This window comes from Rhamphochromis sp. 'chilingali' (genome assembly GCF_963969265.1).
Source record: "Rhamphochromis sp. 'chilingali' genome assembly, chromosome: 22".
NCBI lineage: Eukaryota > Metazoa > Chordata > Actinopteri > Cichliformes > Cichlidae > Rhamphochromis > Rhamphochromis sp. 'chilingali'.
The window spans coordinates 20,385,650-20,404,100 of record NC_137950.1 but is presented as its reverse complement, the minus strand read 5'-3'; the positions used below and the strand labels follow the sequence as shown (position 1 = coordinate 20,404,100).

The following is an 18,451-nucleotide window of genomic DNA, read 5'->3' as shown; positions in this document are numbered from 1 at the left end:
CCAGCTGAACAGAGTCTTCCAGCCCTGAGCTGTCCACCCACTCCAGATCCTGTTCTTCTGTGATTAGCCTGCAGCCTCTGCCCACTTTAGCCTCCGTTCAGAGGCTGTCTCAGTCTCAGGTGTGAGTGATTTCCAGGCAACCTTTGCAGTTTTCTGTCCATCTACATGAGTTATGTGTAATGAACCAGCACATTTAAATTGGGCAGCATTCAGGCAGGCCACCAGGCTTGTTAAGAGATTATTATATCTGCCTTAGTTTGTCTTGCCTCAGCTTGATGAAATGTCAGAAGCTGTAGCTATTAGTTGTGCGAATGCTTGGTGGAATCCCCGTTCCTTATGACTACATCTTTTAAGCCCAAGGCTAGACATTTCTTTTCTTAGCATTAACACAAAAAGCACACACTCAAGAGAAAACCTTTCTCTCTATCTCTTTCCCCCCCCCCTCTAATTTTACCTAAAGAAAAATCTCTTCAGCGGACAAATTATGGTTTAATAAAGAATCTGCCAGTTTGACTCTCGCTTTAGGCTTTGTTATCATCTTGTTATGAAAGTGAGGCTCCATCAGCTGCTGCAGTCATGGCTGTATGAAAGCGAGGGAGAGAGAGGGGAAGAAAAAAAAAGAGGAAAAGCTTCATGATGTGATAAGCAGTGACACACAGGGCAGCGCTCCATCCCTGTGTTGGAACATGCCTGAATGCTCCACAGAGACTGTGTTTTGTTAATTTCCACTGCTTGTTAACGTGCAGACTACTGAAGAGTCCACACATGTCTTGGCTGAAGCAAAGGATGTATAATGGTCGCTGATTAAATACACTTTTACTATCGGATGCACACACATTTGTAACCGACTCGTCAAACTAAAAAAAGGTGGATCACGGTGCCTGTTTGCTTGGTGATACATGTGTTGTGCCAATTTAGACCTCATGTGGGCACAAGAAGGATACTTAGTGCTGCTTTTCCTTTGAAGATCCAGAATTGAAAACTGTTTAAGGGTTGCTTAGGTCTCCCAGTTGCTTCCCCCGCACATGATAGAGTAAACTTTTCTCTGATCAGAGAAGGTAGGAGGAGATGAATATGACAGCTGATCCCAAATGTGTCAGTTTCTGTCTCTACCATGCCTCGTGGCATCCTAAACAGAACTGTATTGTCTGTCTTCCTGCCTCTTCCCTTTCTGCTTCCTCATCTCCTGCTCTCTGTTTCTCCCTCCCTCGCTGCATTTTTCTCAGGCAGAGGCGTCCATGGACCCTCTGGCTCCCAGCTTTCGTCAGTGACTAGGAGTGCTTTGAAAACTTTGTGAACTCTTCCTGTTGGAGTGGGAAGGGAGAGAAAGGCGAGCAGTTGATGGCAGCAGCAGCAGGCTCCTCTGGAGACAGCATCAGGACTCTCAACTGGAGGTAATCCCCAGAAAATGATAAGAAAACACCTCAGGCTCTTAACCCCCCTGGCCCTGCTGGGACTCCTTGTGGGGTTGGCAGACCTTAGCCACGGCTCTGTCGGTGAGGATGAGGATTACTACATGCAGGGGCTGCTGATAAGAGAACAATACAACCAGGTCCAGGTGTTGGAGAAGCAAAATTCCTTTATACCCGATGGTGAGGAAGACCCAAAGGAGCATTCTGCCAAGAAGACTGCCAAGGCGAAGTCAGACAGCAGTAAGAAGACAGATAAAACCCCAGCAGATGCAAAAACGGGTAAAAACACTGCTGTGACTTAGAGAGCAACTTAAGCAACTTTTAAAGAAAAACAATATCAGTGAGTTTTTATCAGTTTTTTGTGTATTGCTGTACATTTTCTTTTAGAAATCCTCTACAAAAGCATGATCATTAGCAATCAATGAGCATTAGTGATCTTTAAGATTGGATAACAGACAATTCTAACAGTATCTTGTGCTGCTGCAACCTCTTTTTCTGTTAAATCCATAGGAAAGGTAAACTTATGAGATAGTGTTGAGACAGGTTTCAGTTTTTAAAACAGTCATTCTAGCATTTTATTTTTCATAGTCAATATTATTTGGAATTAAATAACATCACAAATGTCATATTATTTGGCATTTTGCATCATTGGGTGCTTGCTGTGTGGAAAAAGGGAAACATCACTCATAATCACCTTTTCTCAGAGTCACCAGAGTCAGCCGACGCTCATGCTAATCGATGAATAGAGATGAAAAATTTGGAGGCATCGTATTCAACCCTGATGTGCTCACTGACTCATAAAAATAATGATCTCATGATGTAGTCGTCCTCCTCACTACTCAGTATGCATACAGACCCATGTTTCTGTTTGGCTGCAGCACAACAGCAGGATTTAAAGCTTCATGCATGGTTGAGATTAGGATTGCACTGTGTGGTGGTGTGCAGTGCACATGTGAAACTTGTGCTATCCCAAAAAGTAACAAGCACCAGCAGTGCGGTCTTCCTGTAGTCCATGTTGAAATGGACAGCTTGAATCTCATTCTCAAAGAGTTTCTGCTCATGCAGGAGCAGGTTTGTAGGTGTGTTTGAAATGCTGCCAGGTGATTGGGAGACAGTAACAGGCTGTGAGGGTTTGTGTTGGTTGGTGGCTGATGGCGTAGTGCAGCTGTGTAGAAAGTGACCTCATGTTTCAGGCATCTGACTTCACGTGTCTCAGCAGAGATACCTGCTGCAGGTGAGACTGGAGGAGGAAGGTGTTAACAGTGATACAGAAGCTGCTTCTTCCCTACAATTACAGTTTTTATCGAATTAAATGCATCTTAATCACTTTAGTGTCTTCCAGATAAAGTTATTTACAGTATCTGTGTCGGTGAGGTGGCACTGTCACCTCAGAGCCTCAGGGCCTGGGGCCTGTCTGCGAGTGATCCTCATGTTCTCTCTGTGCCTCTTTGGGTACTTAGGCTTCCTCCTGCAGTCTGTTCACAAGCTTGCTGTTTTTTTTGCTGATTCTAAATTGAAAGTAGGTGTGAATAGATGTCTCAGCGTTAGTCGCGTGGCAGTCTGGTTGACCTGCTAAGCACGTACCCCGCCTCTTACCCAATGACAGCAGGGATAGGCTCCAGCCCAGATGCAAACCTGAATTGGATAAGCCAAAGAAAATGTTTAGATGCAAGTGTTGTATTTAAAGCTGCACTTTTAGACGGTTTTCTTTTTAAATATTAATTGTACCTAATATTAACTAGCTACATCTTTCTGCAGACAAAATAGACATCGAGCTACAGAACAAAAAAAGCTGTACGTTACCTTTTTCTAACAGGAATGCACAGAAACTAGCTGGTGAACAAAGCTAGTGTAGGACCATTAGTTAGAGGTGCGCCAGCAGAAGACTCGATTGTTTCCTTGCATGTTATATATGTTGTATTTCCAGCTTTCACGACTGCACTGAAGTGTCAAAAAAATAAAAAGAATTAGTCATGAATTGAGATTTGCTTTCAACTGAAATCCACAATGACAATCAATATTTTACTTTACCTTAAGAGTCTTAAAGAGAGAAGAAGAATGGAAGTTTCTTAACATCTTAGTGTCAGTGTAGGGAACAGTTTAAATGTGGAGAGTGAGCATTTTTTATTGATGATTGTTGCGTGGAAGAACCCATCCCTTCACTGCTTCTCGTAAGTAGGATCTCTGGAATTCATTTAGTGGAGTTTAATGTCATATTTCTACTGTACTATGATTAACTAAATGTCATGTGTAGTGCTAGTATTTCACCAGTGTCTCAACAACCATATGCTGGTGCTTTCTTAATCGGTTTTGCTGAAGCACATGTGGAGCTCAGAGCGCTGCGGAGTTGAACCTGTCCCCAGAAAGAGATGCAGATAAAGACTTACAGATGTGAGAAGAGCTGTTGTCATGTGGAGCCCATCCCAAACTTCAGTCAAATAAAAAGCATTTTCAGTACCTTTAATGTTAACTCACTGCCCCATACCCTGCTGCATGTACTGGGTGTATTTATGATGTATTTGAACCTTGATTTCCTGATTATTTAATATGAGAACTTCAAGAAACGTGCAAATTAAAATGCATTATTTATCTAACGTGAGAGGCAGACAGACATGAACTGAATGTAGGGAGCACAAGAGTTAAATGTTTTCAGATTCTGTGCCCAGAAATAATTTTTTGGTTCAGTCCCCATTCCTGAATCCATTACCATTTTCTCCTTTGTCATCACTTTTCCTATCAAATTCTGCGTTGACATCAGTGGATCAGCAATTTAAAATGTGATTCAGCCTTTTATAATTTTCTTTTCTTTTCCCTTTTTAACATTTCAATTCCTTCCTTAGTAAAATCCCCCAACAAAAAGGCAGAGAAAACCAAGAAGACTGCAGTGAAAAAGCCAAACAGCGTCTCAGAAGGAGAACAACAATACAACCCGATAAAAAAGGGTGAGTAAAAAAGCCAAATGGGCAAATCAAAGTTGACACTCACTTGTTATGGGAAATTCATGATTTCATAAAAAATCATCTATACTGCACTGTGCAAGGATCATTTCTATGCTGGGAAAAAAGATACAAGCTCTCTCAGAGATGACAACTCTTTTGGGTAGAGTAAGTGTTTTCAGAAACCATATTTTCCCTGAGAGGAAAGGTTTGGCAGTATAAGATGATGCTCTCAGAACTGGAGTCTAGCCGCAGAGGCACTGATGTCTTCTTTGCCTATGAAGCATTGTGTTTGGTTTCCATGGATCACAGTATATTTGTATATAAACTAAAACCAGGATGCCCCAGTTGTGTTTTTGGCACGTCAACTTGCTCCACTCAAAGTGTGATTCAGTGCAAAGTGTGTGTGGTTTAACCTCACAATTTCCACAACTCATAATGTACTAATATTGCCATTATTTGACTTATTTACACAGGATAAGACCTTTCTTTTTTTTTTTTTCTTCTATTGCAGGAAGCTCTATTTATTAATACTGGGAAATTAAGAGTGACTGGGGCCAACTGCAAATTTATGTGTTTATGTTGAAGCTATGCAAACAAGACAGGGAGAAAGGTTGCCATTTTTAATTTGGCATTCATGCAGCAGAGCAGAAAGTTGGATACTATTTCATGATGGAAAATAGGAACTCTATGCCGACATGCCTGGCATGCCTTGAACTGTCAAGATGCGGTGCAGACTTAAAAAATCAAGACTTAAACTTCAATCTGGTTTTTGAATATGTTTCAGCAGCTTCTGGTAGCAGCTAATTTATCAGAGGCAGGAATTCAGGGCTTATACTTTCTATAGATCAAGACCTCCAATACTCAGAACTTGTTCCACCTCTGAAATGTTAATTATTTGGCTGTTGTCAAAAGTCAAGGAGAACATGAGTGTCTGCCACATGCACATACCAAAACAAATGAGAGTTTTTGGTAATCTGAGACCAAAAGGGATTTTCAAGGTTTCATTCAGCAGATGTTTCAACAGCTCATTCATTATTCACGTCGGATGTAACAGAAATCAGCTGAAACAAATATTTCAACTAGGATTTGTCACATGTACTCTGTAAAGCTGCAGATGCTGGCTTTGATAAAAACCCCATTCTTCTTTCTGCTCGGCTGATGAAAAGTGAAAAGAAAATGGATTAAGGGTTGTAGGGAGGCTTACTTCTGGCACACTGAGTTGTTAAATAATTTTTCTATTACGGCGAAACAATGTCGCTTTTGTAAGGGGAATAAATAGTAAGTATTGTGTCATTTAAAAATGAGTTACAGTCTTGGGAAATGTCGAGAAATTCAACACACTGGCGGGTGCCAAAGTTGACTTCCTAGCACTGGATGCAGTACTTACTGATGGTGAAGTGATCATATGGGCTTTGTAACTCAAGGGATGGTGATTCTATTTACTTAGTTTAAAAAACTAAATAAAGTTTACTGGAAACAGTTGAAGTTGTTGCCCAAGTGTTCAAAGTGTTTCCTCAAAGTGTATCTAATAAATAAAGGGCTGACTTCTTTTAGTTTGGAAACAGTTTCAAACTCACAGCACATAAACATCCTAATATGAATAAATCATACACAGAAAATATTTCATTATTATACCACAAAATGTAAAATGAGAGCTTGTAACTGACAGAATTAGGTTTTGGCCTCAGCGATAAGTAGGCAGTTAGCCTAAATAGCAATGCCTTCAGTATCTATTTTGTCATTTTTATTACACATTGCTTTTGAAGGCAGATGTGTGTATGTGGGGGTCCTCTTGTGAAGGATTGGATGCAGATGGTAATGATGATTTAGGACTTTGCAGGAAAGCAGACAACCATCTATTTTTTTGTTCTGCTAACCTTGATCCTTGGGCTGCTTTGTGGGCTAGGCTTGTCCCTAATATGTTGTGATCGCTGCATTCAGAAGCCCCACGGACTTACAATGTGAATCTGAGAGCATTTTAAATATATTCACAGGGTCGCAAGTGCAGCAACACATATTTTATTACTGTATAGAGTTACTATAAATACTACGCTAGCTGGTCTTCCCAGCGGCTTTGCCTTTGGCTTGTTAATCAAATTTTACGGTTCAGTTTTACAGCAGGAATTAATTTGAGCTCGAGCTATGTTTGCTTTATGCATCAAACATAAATCAAGACATGCATGTGCAGATTCTGCATGCTGATCCTCTTTGTCTGTTGTGTCTCTCAGGGATTGTGGTTGGCAATGTTTGAAATATTTCAGTCAGGTATGCAAAGTCAGCTTCATCTTTTGGAAGAAATTTAAATCTTACTGCAGAGGTAAAAGAAGGAAAGTTCACTTGTCTTTTTTTTCAGCCTGTTACACTTCTGGTTGTTCATTTATGAAGGCCAGCCTGGCTGTGTGACAGCGACATGTGCAGCATATGCCGCATGTACAAACACTCTGGTGCCCAATCGGAAATTCTTGCGCTGAAATTCCATTGCTGTGATCCAGGGAAGTCTGCAAACAGCCTGATCTGACCTAAAGAGCTTTTGGGCAGCAGAGATTTCACACGTCAACTTTGATTTGCCCATTTGGCCCTCACTGGATGATTTCCCTTGCACTGTTAAAAGATGAGCCAATATCACCCAAGTAGTTCTGTTCAGTATACGTCACCTCAGTTTCTGCAATCACTTAAATACAGGCATCTGTCCAAATAAACTCCAAATGCTCTACAGCAGCAAACAAAAGCTCTTTTAGTGATGTGCAGCTCTCAGGGACTGAGTTTTATCTGCGTGCTTTTCGGAAATCTATCTTGAGTATGGGTGCTAGGCAACCAACCCATTGCTGGAGCATCAGTTGGTGATACTGAATAACTTCTGCACTCACAGAGATAATTATCAGTTGATTATTTGATTTGATGGCTGCTAATTGTCATCACTGAAACTATCAGTATTTTATGGGATCCAGTGGATAAGAGATTAGACATCTCTTTATTGGAGTTGCATTCATGTAGATTTCTAAATCTGTAATTTGGACATAAAACCGTAAAGTTTAGGATGTAAAAAAAATATGTTGTGTCATCTCAGTTTGTAAAGTGTGAAGCTTGTGATAATAAAAGTAACATTTTTGACACATACACTGTGAAAGTATAAAGATATTCCAGAGAGACTCAAGTGAGGAAAAGCTAAAAGAAAAAAACAAATAAGATCTGCAGTTAATTAGCATGATCTGTGCAAGCCAAGTGTATTCTGTTTACACTTTAGCATTTCTGCTTGACTTCATACCGTATGTATGGTGGTTAAATGGGGACTTTCAGCCTGTGAAGACAATTGCATGCTCTGGGTCTGAAAGTCAGAAAGTCTGCGAAATGATGCTACATCCAATTAGTATTACTTTACCTTCAGCTTATAGAAAGAGTTCAAAAACAAAATGACACACATGGTGGTTGTGAAGTTTATCTGAAAGGGTTGGCTCAGGTTGCATTGCAGGAAATGATCCCACAATGGAAGCCACATCTTGAAAGTTTCTTTGGCCTGATCCATATAAGAGATAAAATTTCAAGATGATGTTTTATTGTGGTTATGGTTTTATCTATTTTAATTTTAATTTCCCATAATTCTAACCCTAGCTTTACACCAACGAACATAAAAAAACAAGTTATAGAAACATCTGTTTTCATTTTTATCTGATATTCTCATTATTTAGTGCAGGTTAATGCATGTTAAAACAATGAAAATAGACCTCCCCCCCCCCCCCCCCCCCCCCAAATCAAGCCGTGTTCTCATTTATAACATTAAAAAGTTATCAGCAGGCTAAAAGCAGTAGCTGCTGCAATTTCCCCTTTTTTTCCTTCCTTCGGGATACTGATATCGCTTTAGTCGTTTTAGCTATTTAATCATGTATTCAGGGTGTAGATTGATGACTTTGATAGGTGTGCTTTGCTAAATTATAAAAAGCAAGCGTTCAAAGCAGAGTCATTAATCACCCGTGAAGGCTGACACATTTTGGAATTCATATCAGTTTAACAATCAAAACAAAGATCACACTGTGAGACTGCTAAAGTAAATGTAGTTCATGTGAGACCCCTATGCTAAGTTGGACTGAGGCACAAAATGATCACCAACAGCTATGATAAAGGTTGAGAATTGTTCCTTTTACTAGAATGAAAGTGGTCACATAAAACTATGTGTTGTATCATTAGATCCTCTAATTTTCTTGTGAAAAGTCTAAACTGTACCTTACTGTTTACTCAAGCTATACAGATGCATTGTGTCTGACTCAGGGCATCTGCATACTCTGCAAAAAGCAACTTTCTACCACAGCTGCACATGATACATAACATTACCATCACAAGCCAATTTGTAATTCTCATTACCTAGAATGCCCTCCCATTGGACTGGAGTCATTGAAGATTGATGATTTTCAGCTTCATGCATCATCTACCAAACGCTATGGCCTTGGTGCACACAGAGGTCGCCTTAACATTCAGGTGAGACGGAAATGTAAAGTGTTGGCATAGCAGACTTACCAGAAATGTTGGGACTCGTATTATACCCTGGGCTATCTCGTCTTTCCTCGGAAGCTTTAACATTTTGTGAAGGCATTTTCTTTCCGGCTCCATATTATAAATACAAAAAAATAAGATTGAAAGATAGTATTATTTTTAATCCATATTTAAGCTGCACTCAACGATGTGAGCTGTGATAACTTGGCTTTTCCCTTGTAAGATTGAATGACATTATCCTCTTGTTTCAGCTCACTGAATATTTTAATACCCCAAAGCTAACTAAACAGTGAAAGTAATAAGGTTACCATCAAACTAGGGGCACATCCCCAAACCTAATAAAAAATAACTGGCATCTGGGAGAAGAGAAGTGTTTCCTGTTAGTGCAAGCTTTGCTTTGAGTGCATTAGCCTGCATGCAGTGTGCAGCTAACCTAACATTCTGCAAGCTCCACCGCCCCAAATCTATCTGCACAATTAATGACACGCACAAATACACTTAATCCACTCAAGACGACATTAAATGGCAAACGACAAAACAGAGGATTTGTTGTGTTTGTGTATGTGTGTGTGCGCGTGCGTGTGTAAGCGCAGATATGATAGAAAGACAGATGGTGTCAAGAGAATAAGGAGGACCACAAAAAGCAGATGTCTGTTGACTCAGGCCTGTGCTCAGTGTTATATGTTGTTTAGATGAAAGATACTGAAAGAGCTGGGATTCATTTAACTATACATAAAACACTACTATAAGATAACTATATATAACCCTAACCCCTAACTATAGTTTGAAAGACATGCATTAGAAGGAAAATCTATGGAGGAACAAAATTGAAAGAAAGCAAAACCAGGAAAAGTAAGCCCTATATAAATTTTGTATCTGTAATACATGTAATGTTTCAAAACGGAGTCTCCATCTGGTAGCAGAACATACTGTATGAAGTGATGTGCCATCTTTCTTTTATTCTACTAAATAGTTCATGAAAAGGTCTCACTGCCTGCACCTGGACAAGACACGTGATACGGGAGTCAATATTTTTTTCTGTAGCCAGCGCATTTCATCTTTCATTAAAATATCTCGAGACGCCCTTCTAACTGGCTGACAAACAGAACATAAAAGAGACTACAAATGTCATCTATGAACCAGGTGTTTAATTCAAATAAGCCAAATATTCTTATGGCTCGAATACTGTGCAAAACTCTTGAGTCCCTCTATATTTCATTATGTTATTCTAGTAAAATGCAGCAAAACATGCAAAGATAAATAGAAGTGAAAACAGAGCTTCATTGGTACAAACATACTATTTCATATAGGCCAAGCTGTGATATCTTTGGCACTTTTTGCTGCTTTGACGAAAGAAATTAGTGTTTAGTAACAAAGTGCCTAAAAATACAATTTAAAATTGATTCTTTCCTAAGTTGTCTGTTATGTGTAGACACAACACTGGTTCATGCCTGAGTTAGGTGTCTTTTTTATTCTTTAGTAATTTGTCAGTCAGTGTTAACTGCCTTAGCAAACAAGAACAAAAAATATTTCCTGAAAATGTCAGGGTCAAGGAAAATGTTGGCTGAAAGAAAGCCTGGAGAACTATAATGAACACAACTTAAAAACCTGCAACAAACTCTCACTCTGTGGAAGGAAAATATAAAGAAATGAGGAGTGACTCAAGACATTTTTACACACTAATATAAATTAAAGAAGCATATAAAGACATTCACATGTCTGTTGGATTTCATAAGTTAATGTATCTTCCCTTTCCTTGCCTAACCCCTTTGTAACTGGAATTAGGATCAGCTGTTGAATTTATATTATGGCCTTTAACATCCTAATCTTTCTGATTAAAGCATGTGAAAGTCATGGTAAGGAGGAAATGACTCCATGCCCTTAACATCTGTAGTGAAGTATCTCATTCTAATGTTTAAATTTAGATGATAAAAATAAACAGTCAAGCCTGTAAGCATGCAATATGAAAATGAGTGTTCGTACTCTGAGCCAGTGTGTTGACTGGTACAGCACAGGCTTTACAGAGTAGCATTTGATCCCTTATAATCAGTGCAACATTTTCAGCTATTGCACCAGATTCGTACATCATACTAAAAGAGTTACACAAAAACAGAAATGGTGGGATTTGGAAAGAGTTGCAGGAGAGGAAGGACAGTTTTCAACACTGAGCCCTGTTTTATAGACGTGCTCATTCCTATAACTCTGCTTCACTGGCTCTGTTTTTTTCTCTTGTTCGCTCTTTTTATGTGACAGAAAAAAAGAGTAGGCTTGTACGTACATAGTAAAATTTATAGTTAATACACCTTATTTCAGAAGATATTCTTCACACTTCACTGTCTCCATTATAAAACACTTCAATAGTAAGTTTTAATTAGAATTTTATAAAAGAAAAAATGTTCCCAGTCAGTGTGTTGGACCATATTCAGACTGTAAGCGCACGTGGAATTAAATTGGCTTTTTCTGACCTGCAGGCTGGCCTTTATGAAGATGACCTCTATGACGGGGCCTGGTGTGCTGGGAGAGATGACACTCTACAGTGGTTTGAGGTGGATGCCAGGAGGCTGACAAAGTTTACTGGGGTCATCACACAAGGCAGGAGCTCCCTCTGGTCGTGAGTAGGAACCCAGCAGACATGTATGGAGAGTTGCAGATGGTTGCACAGTGAGGATCTAGATTGTTCTTGTCCATGAAACATAACAGGATAAATATGTGGGATGGATTTTATGCAGGCTATTGGAGCCTGTTTTGATATATTTGTGAAAAAAATTCTAAAGAAAATCTGCAAGGAGATTTATAACTGAATATCAAGCGCAGTGTTATGTAATGTTTATGAATGTAGGCAATCTTTGCATTAACCACTTACCTTGATTAAGTCCTTTTTATGTTTTATACAACAGGGAGATAAAATCAAGACTGAAAACATTATCATGCAACCATTTACCTGAACTTTGAATAGAGAAACTTGAATAATTTTCCATCAAGAGTAAATATTGAGAATCCTTTTGCTTTGCAGATGTTGTTTCTCTGCTCTTATGCAGTTATTGTTCAGTACAGTATGACATTATACTGTTTCAGTATGAATCTGTAAATCTCGCATGGCAGAGTCACAGATTTAGCTTTGCCACTCATGGAGCCGCGCCCTTAACGTTGCTAATACAAACTCAAGCACAGTAAATGGTCATAAAACAGTTTACATGTTGCACGAGTTTCAAAATGACTCTCCGTAATAAAACTGAACGTAGACGGACATAACCATTCCGAAATTCTTGGATTTTCCCTTGAATCCATCTGGAAAATTTAACTCCACGAACATAAACAAAACAAGCTTTTCAATCTTGTCTACATGGCACCGAACCTTCACTGGTGTTTGGCCTTTTCATGAGGCTTTTCTGATCCCCTCACAGTGGGATTAAGGATTTATGAATATGACTGATTGGAGTGCAGCCTGATTCTTTCATTACTCTTAAAAGGTCACCACATTTTTAGAAATAACACATCAGAGGAGAGAGACTGTACAGCCTTATGGACTTGTTGAACACAGTCAGATGTAGAGGGAAAAAGAGATGCAACAAGTAGGCATTATTATTTAAAAATGCTTTTAGAAAGAGTGTGCAGCTATATGTAAAACAAAAACTGCAGCACCATAATGGCTCAGTGGAGTCTTATGTACTTAATTATAAATATCTCCCACCTCCCACTGCTACATCTGAACAACAAGTGTGCCAGGTCTTCTTTGAGTATCCACACATGCGTTTACTCTTAAATTTAGAAACCACCTACAAGTCACTATTGCTTCAATTACTGTGCCGCAGTGTATACTGTTTTTAAAGCCATTTTAAAATCAAATCAGGGTGTTTTCCACAGCACAGAGCAGGAAACAAACACTTCACTGTGGGTAAGTCACCCTAGGTGGAGTGAAAGTTATCTAGGTTTGTATCAACTGATTTATGAAACTGCCGCAGCTTTGTTTCAGTCATTTTGTGTGTAAGCATGTGTGTAAGAATGGTAAAAAACATTTCAAACACATTCCACAACACCTTGTCATCTTCATTTTTTGTTATACAAAACTGCAACTATACATGTTAGTACATCAAAAGAGCTTTTCTGCTACCAGAGACCCACAAATGTGAAAAAACTATATTTAAACTAGATTTGATTGCATCCCATGTAGCCAAAAAGGTAACAAAATGGGCCAACATTAGACTGAATGATACTATATGTGTTCTACTTTTTCAATCTGGTCAATTTATTACTTACAAACTGACAGCCTTTGTAAAGAAAGCACACACTCTGTCAATTCCAAGGTTTTATATATCAGGACATAACCAAAAATCGTCTGGTACTGTAGCAGCTTCTGAAGTTTTTAAAATGACATAAACATAAATAAACAAATTTCATCATGTCAATATTTTAACAAAAATGAAGCCACAAAACAGAAGCAGTGCTCTGAAAAACTACGCACATGCCATGATTTACCAGCTTCTAGGACCACTTTTAGCTGCGTATGTCGAAGTAACTGTTCAGTATCAGTCTGTCACATCATGGAGGCGTTTTAGTCCATTCTTCTTTACAACATTGCTCTATTTTATTAGGGTTTGCAGGTGGTCGTTTACACACAGCTCTCTTAAGGTCACACTACAGCATGTCAGTCAGGTTGAGGTCTAGACTTCTCTTCTGGTTTAGTCATTCTGTTGTAGATTTGTTGCTGTGCTTGGGATCATTGTCTTTTTCATGATACAATTGTGGCCAAGCTTTAGCTATTGGACAGATGGGCTCACATTTGCCTCCAGAATACTTGGTGTACGGGGGAGTTCATGTTTGACTCAATGACTGAGAATTTCCAGGGTTCTGTGGCTGCAAAACAAACCCAAAACAAACCCAGCTCCGTGCTTCACAGCTGGTATGAGGTGTTTGTGCTGATATGCTGTGTGGTGTTCGCCAAATGTGGCACTGTGCATTATGACCAGTCTCCACTTTGGTCTGGTCTGTCCAAAGTACATTGTTCCAGAAATCTTGTGGTTTGTTCACATGCAACTTTTTAAACCTAAGTCATGCTGCTGATGTCTTTTTAGAGAGAGGAGGTGTTCTCCCACCAGTCTTTTCAAACAAGCCATACTCATTCAAACTTTTTCTAATTGTACTGTCATAATCTTTAACTTTTAACATCCTAAACAAGACTTGCAGAGTCTGCGATGTTGTTTTTAGACTTTTTGTTTTTAAAAAGATCTTTGAGCATTGCGTGGTCTGACCTTGGGGTGAATTTGTTGGGACATTCAGTCCCAAGAAGATTGGCAAATGTTTTCCACTTGTGAATAATATTTTTAACTGCAGTATGGTGGACTTCACGTTATGTGGAAATGCCCTTATAAGCCCTTCCGGACTGATGGACAGCAGTACTTATCTATTAAGCCTAAAAGCCTTAAATAAATTGTTAGAATAAGTGTTAAAGCAATTTTGACAACAAGAAAGTGGAAAACTGGAGGGAACTGAGGACCACATTTGCATTTAAGCGAGAAGGCCAGCAGATTTTCCCCTGCCATCTACCTTTCTCAACTTCCCTCAACAATGTTATTTGAACACTTCAGACCTTTGTACTTATTAAGTGGACTGGGTGGCACAGACTTTGTAGAAAACTGCTATGTAGTCAGAGAGCAAGATGAGAGACTTTACCAAGTTGTGTTTGTAATTTCCCTTCAATGCTGGTGCAACCTAATGGCACAGAAGACACAGATGCCCGAGACAGAATTTCTCTGCAATTAGCTCTGTAGGGTATGTAACTGTCTGCAGTGCCAGCTCAGGGGCTTCCTTCTATAACAGTGCTTTAATTAACAGAGCTGGGAATTCTTACCAGGCTAGACCAGCTCAGCACTGATGTCTTTATCCAGAAGCATAGGAGGCACAAGGGAGTTACTGCCAACCTACATACTGCAGACTTTGGTTAGAGGTCTGTCTGGTGTTATGGGACATTAAGCCATCTGTGAGTTCTTTATATAGGCATATTTAAAAGGCATTGTACTGAGTGATGTCTCACCTGTCTGTGTTCAACATAAAGTACCTCTAAAGGACATGGCTGGTATATTTGCACACTTCATTAATTACTTCTCCTCTGTTCTCATATTTATAAAATTCCTCTTTTTTATTTTTTACATTTCTTTCTGTTTAGTTTATTTTAGTTTGTATAGAAATATGTATAACTGAGTTTTTTCAGTTCACCATTTATTTTTCAGTATGTTTATGTTTAATTGCAGGAGTCTGCCTATGTAACAGTCAACATGGTGAGTTTCAAATGTGCAACGTAGCCCACCAACATCTCCCTAAAGAAAAATTGTGTAATGGCCCCGATTGTTCTATGATAATGCCGTCGAGGCCTGGTTTTAAAAGTTCGTATGGTGTAACTCTAGGAAGGATTGATGCATATTGTCCTCAGTCTTACAGATTTGATGCTCACTGTGATGGATTAAACAGCGTGAGCAAGTTACAAGAGTGCACTAATAGATTTTAGTGTCATGGTCCTGGGCCGTGTTGGCCCAGTATTCTTAGTTCTCTTGTATTTTTGTATTTAGTTCCCTGTTTAGGTTCTGTTTCCTGAGTTGCCCTGTTATGTTGTTCCCTGTGTGCTTTCCCTTTGTGACTCTCACCCCCTGTGTGCCCCTCTATGTATTCATGAGCCCTTGTCCCCTTTCGTGTTTTATTCCATGTTTTCCCCAGCCTGTTATGTCCGTGTTCTCCCCGTGCTCTCTCCTACTGTCTGAACCTCTGTGTACTTCCTGTTTGACTCTGCCCGTCTCCCGTCAGTGTTATGTTCACCCCGCCCTGTCTCGTTATGGTTATCTGTGTCAGCTGTGTTCCCCGTGTGTTCCCACTTTCCTCGTTAACCCTCTGTGTATTTCTGTCTGCGTCTTCCTCTGTTCGGCGTCGCGTTCTCCCTCATGTTGTGTGTTATTCTCCCCGTGGTTCCTGGTACATCTCATGTTTAGTTTTTCCAGTTTAGTTCAGTACTGTTTTGTGTTTCACCTTTAAGCCAGCATTAAAACTGTGATCTTTAAGTTTATCCCCGTGTCTGTGAGTCTGCATCTTGGGTCCTTCTCCTGCCTGCCACACAACGAATCATGACATTTAGTCTTTAAGGAGATTAATAGAGCTCAAGTGATGCCTGGAAAAGCCTGGAAAATAGATTAAAATGACTAAAAGACAGAAGGTTTTCAGAGCACAGAACCCATCTAAATAAGATAACTTCTTAAGCCTGATATTATAATTGAGTGTTTCCCACTAGACCCCCAGTGAATCTGGCACACTGCTTGGTCTAGGCCTGAATGCTCCTTTTATTCAACATGATTAATACTCTACAAAAAATCTTGATTTCATAGTTGCAGTGCAGTTTTCTAATGCACTGCCTCAAATGACATTTCTCCCTTATTCTTATAATTTTTAACAGGAGTGATTGGGTCACCTCGTACAAGGTCATGTTTAGCAATGACAGCCATACCTGGATAACACTGAACAATGGCTCAGAAGACTTGGTGAGTAACAATCTAGACATTTAAAGTGCTTTATCCACCCCTCATTTCTTTATATTTTGGACAAGGAGCCAGACTTTCTTCTGAGGTTTTTCAGGCTTTTCTGAATTTCTTTTTTGCATCTGGCCTTTCAGCTGATACATCTGCTTTTTATTAGAAATGGGCTCAGTGGAAGATTTTCTGTGAATAAGTCGTTCTTAAAGAAGGGAAACGGGGATAAAAGGCTGAGGTATTTCTAATTACGCAAAAACAGGACTGAAAATCAGTGGCAACAGGACTTCTGGAGTGACAAATCCAATTTGTGGTCAGGAGAGAGCTACAACAGTGAGTGTCTACTCCATCTATAAAAGACGATGGAGACTTGTTTAGAGCTGTATCTCAGTCAGCTGTATTGGCGATCTTCAAATTTCACAGAATTATGATTCATTAGATTAGATTTCGATCCAACATGCAATACCATGTGGACAGCATCTGAATGGCAACAGCTTTGTTTTTCAGCACAACAATGATGCCAAACACACTCCAATGCACTAAAACATACTTGCATAGAAAAACATACAATGAAATCAATCAGCCACTATCCAACCAAATATTGACTTTCAAGCTCGTTAGAATTGCAAAAACTCTTATACTGTTTTTCCACTCAAGACTTTCATACAGTATTGTGTATTTAAAGTCTTCTGACATATGTATCATACTGAAAAATACTTATACTGTTAATATTCCTATTAACCATAGCTTAATAAGGATTCTTGTTTTCCGTGTCCATGGTTGGATGGAACCATTTTTTAAAAAAGGCTACAGAGTAATTACACAGAGAGATTTAGACGCCTGGTTATTTCTTAGCTTAGCTGAAGTGCAATAGAAAAACAGTGCGGATGCTGAAGCAGATAGGAACTTCATCCTGGCTCATTGTCAGAGATGGATCTTTCTCCCCACTTAACACTTCTGCAGTTTATGTAACTGAATAGACAGAAACCAAATACAGCTGAAAGAAAGAAAGCAAGAAAGAAAAAAGGAAAGATTAATAATCTCTTCTGCACATGCAAATCGGATCAAGTTAATATTTTTGTGGAAAATCATATCCTCATTGCTCCCTCTGTGGTTCACATCCCAGTTAATTAAATTTTGGTGTAACTGTGCACTCCCTTGGCTAGTGATGTCATCAGTGTGGGAGATAATATCCCTATGGTAATTTAATGTCTGCTACAAGCCTCCCTCTCATCCACCTTTTGAGCCAAATGCCAAACTGTTCTGTTGGTCTTTCAAAATGCCAAAAGGTGCGGATGACAGCTCCAACCGTGGGTGTTAAAATTTACAATAAACTCCCAGTGGTATCAAAGTCTCATGACATTGTACAGGTGCATTTATGTGTGTTTTTATATTTTTCGTTGGTCTTTTCAGGTTCTAACTGTACAACCTCTTTTTTCTTTTAATAAGTATTTATATTTATAATATTTTGGTTGTTTTTATATATATTTTAAAAGCCTCTTTAGCATTTATTTTATGTAAGTCTATCTTTTTGTCTCAGTAGATATTCAAGGGCAACAGGGAAAAAGAGATCCCAGTCCGGAACATCTTCCCAGAACCTGTGGTCAGTCGATACATTCGAATTAACCCTCGCTCTTGGTTTACCAGGGGCAGCATCTGTATGCGAGTGGAGATCCTTGGTTGTCCTATGCCAGGTGACGGGTTTGTATGGACAAAGCAGATACAATTAGTCCTTAATTTTTCTCGCAGGGAAGATTTTGCTTTTATGCATTTACTTTTGCTTTTCCCAGTTAAAGGTTTTCTATCTGCAGAGATTATCCACAGTAATCATGACACTGTTGGTGCAAAAGACAGGACAAGACAAGAAAGAAAATGTTTTCATTTTGCACAGGCTAAACCTAAACTGAAACCAAGAGAGCAAATTTTAAATCTTTCTGAAGCTTTTTAATCTTTAAAAACCAGTAACTGTATGTCTTCTGATTCCAGATCCAAATAATTATTATCACAGACGCAATGAAGTCATAACAACAGATGACTTGGACTTCAGACATCACAGCTACAAAGAAATGAGGCAGGTGAGTTACAGTAAGCAGACCAGTAGTAAAAA

The 18,451-nt window shown here is 39.2% G+C and overlaps 1 protein-coding gene across 1 annotated transcript in view; it reads left to right on the top strand.

The window, feature by feature from the left end:
• Positions 1 to 1,237: 1,237 nt before the first annotated feature.
• Positions 1,238 to 18,451, top strand: part of cpxm2 (carboxypeptidase X (M14 family), member 2) — a 29,107-nt gene continuing 11,893 nt past the window's right edge. The window contains exons 1-7 of the mRNA XM_080872098.1: positions 1,238 to 1,691; positions 4,253 to 4,354; positions 8,712 to 8,821; positions 11,308 to 11,447; positions 16,272 to 16,356; positions 17,888 to 18,038; positions 18,331 to 18,419. Of these exons, the coding sequence (XP_080728224.1) occupies positions 1,409 to 1,691; positions 4,253 to 4,354; positions 8,712 to 8,821; positions 11,308 to 11,447; positions 16,272 to 16,356; positions 17,888 to 18,038; positions 18,331 to 18,419 (960 nt within the window). The 5' untranslated portion in view covers positions 1,238 to 1,408. The remainder of the gene's footprint in view (positions 1,692 to 4,252; positions 4,355 to 8,711; positions 8,822 to 11,307; positions 11,448 to 16,271; positions 16,357 to 17,887; positions 18,039 to 18,330; positions 18,420 to 18,451) is intronic.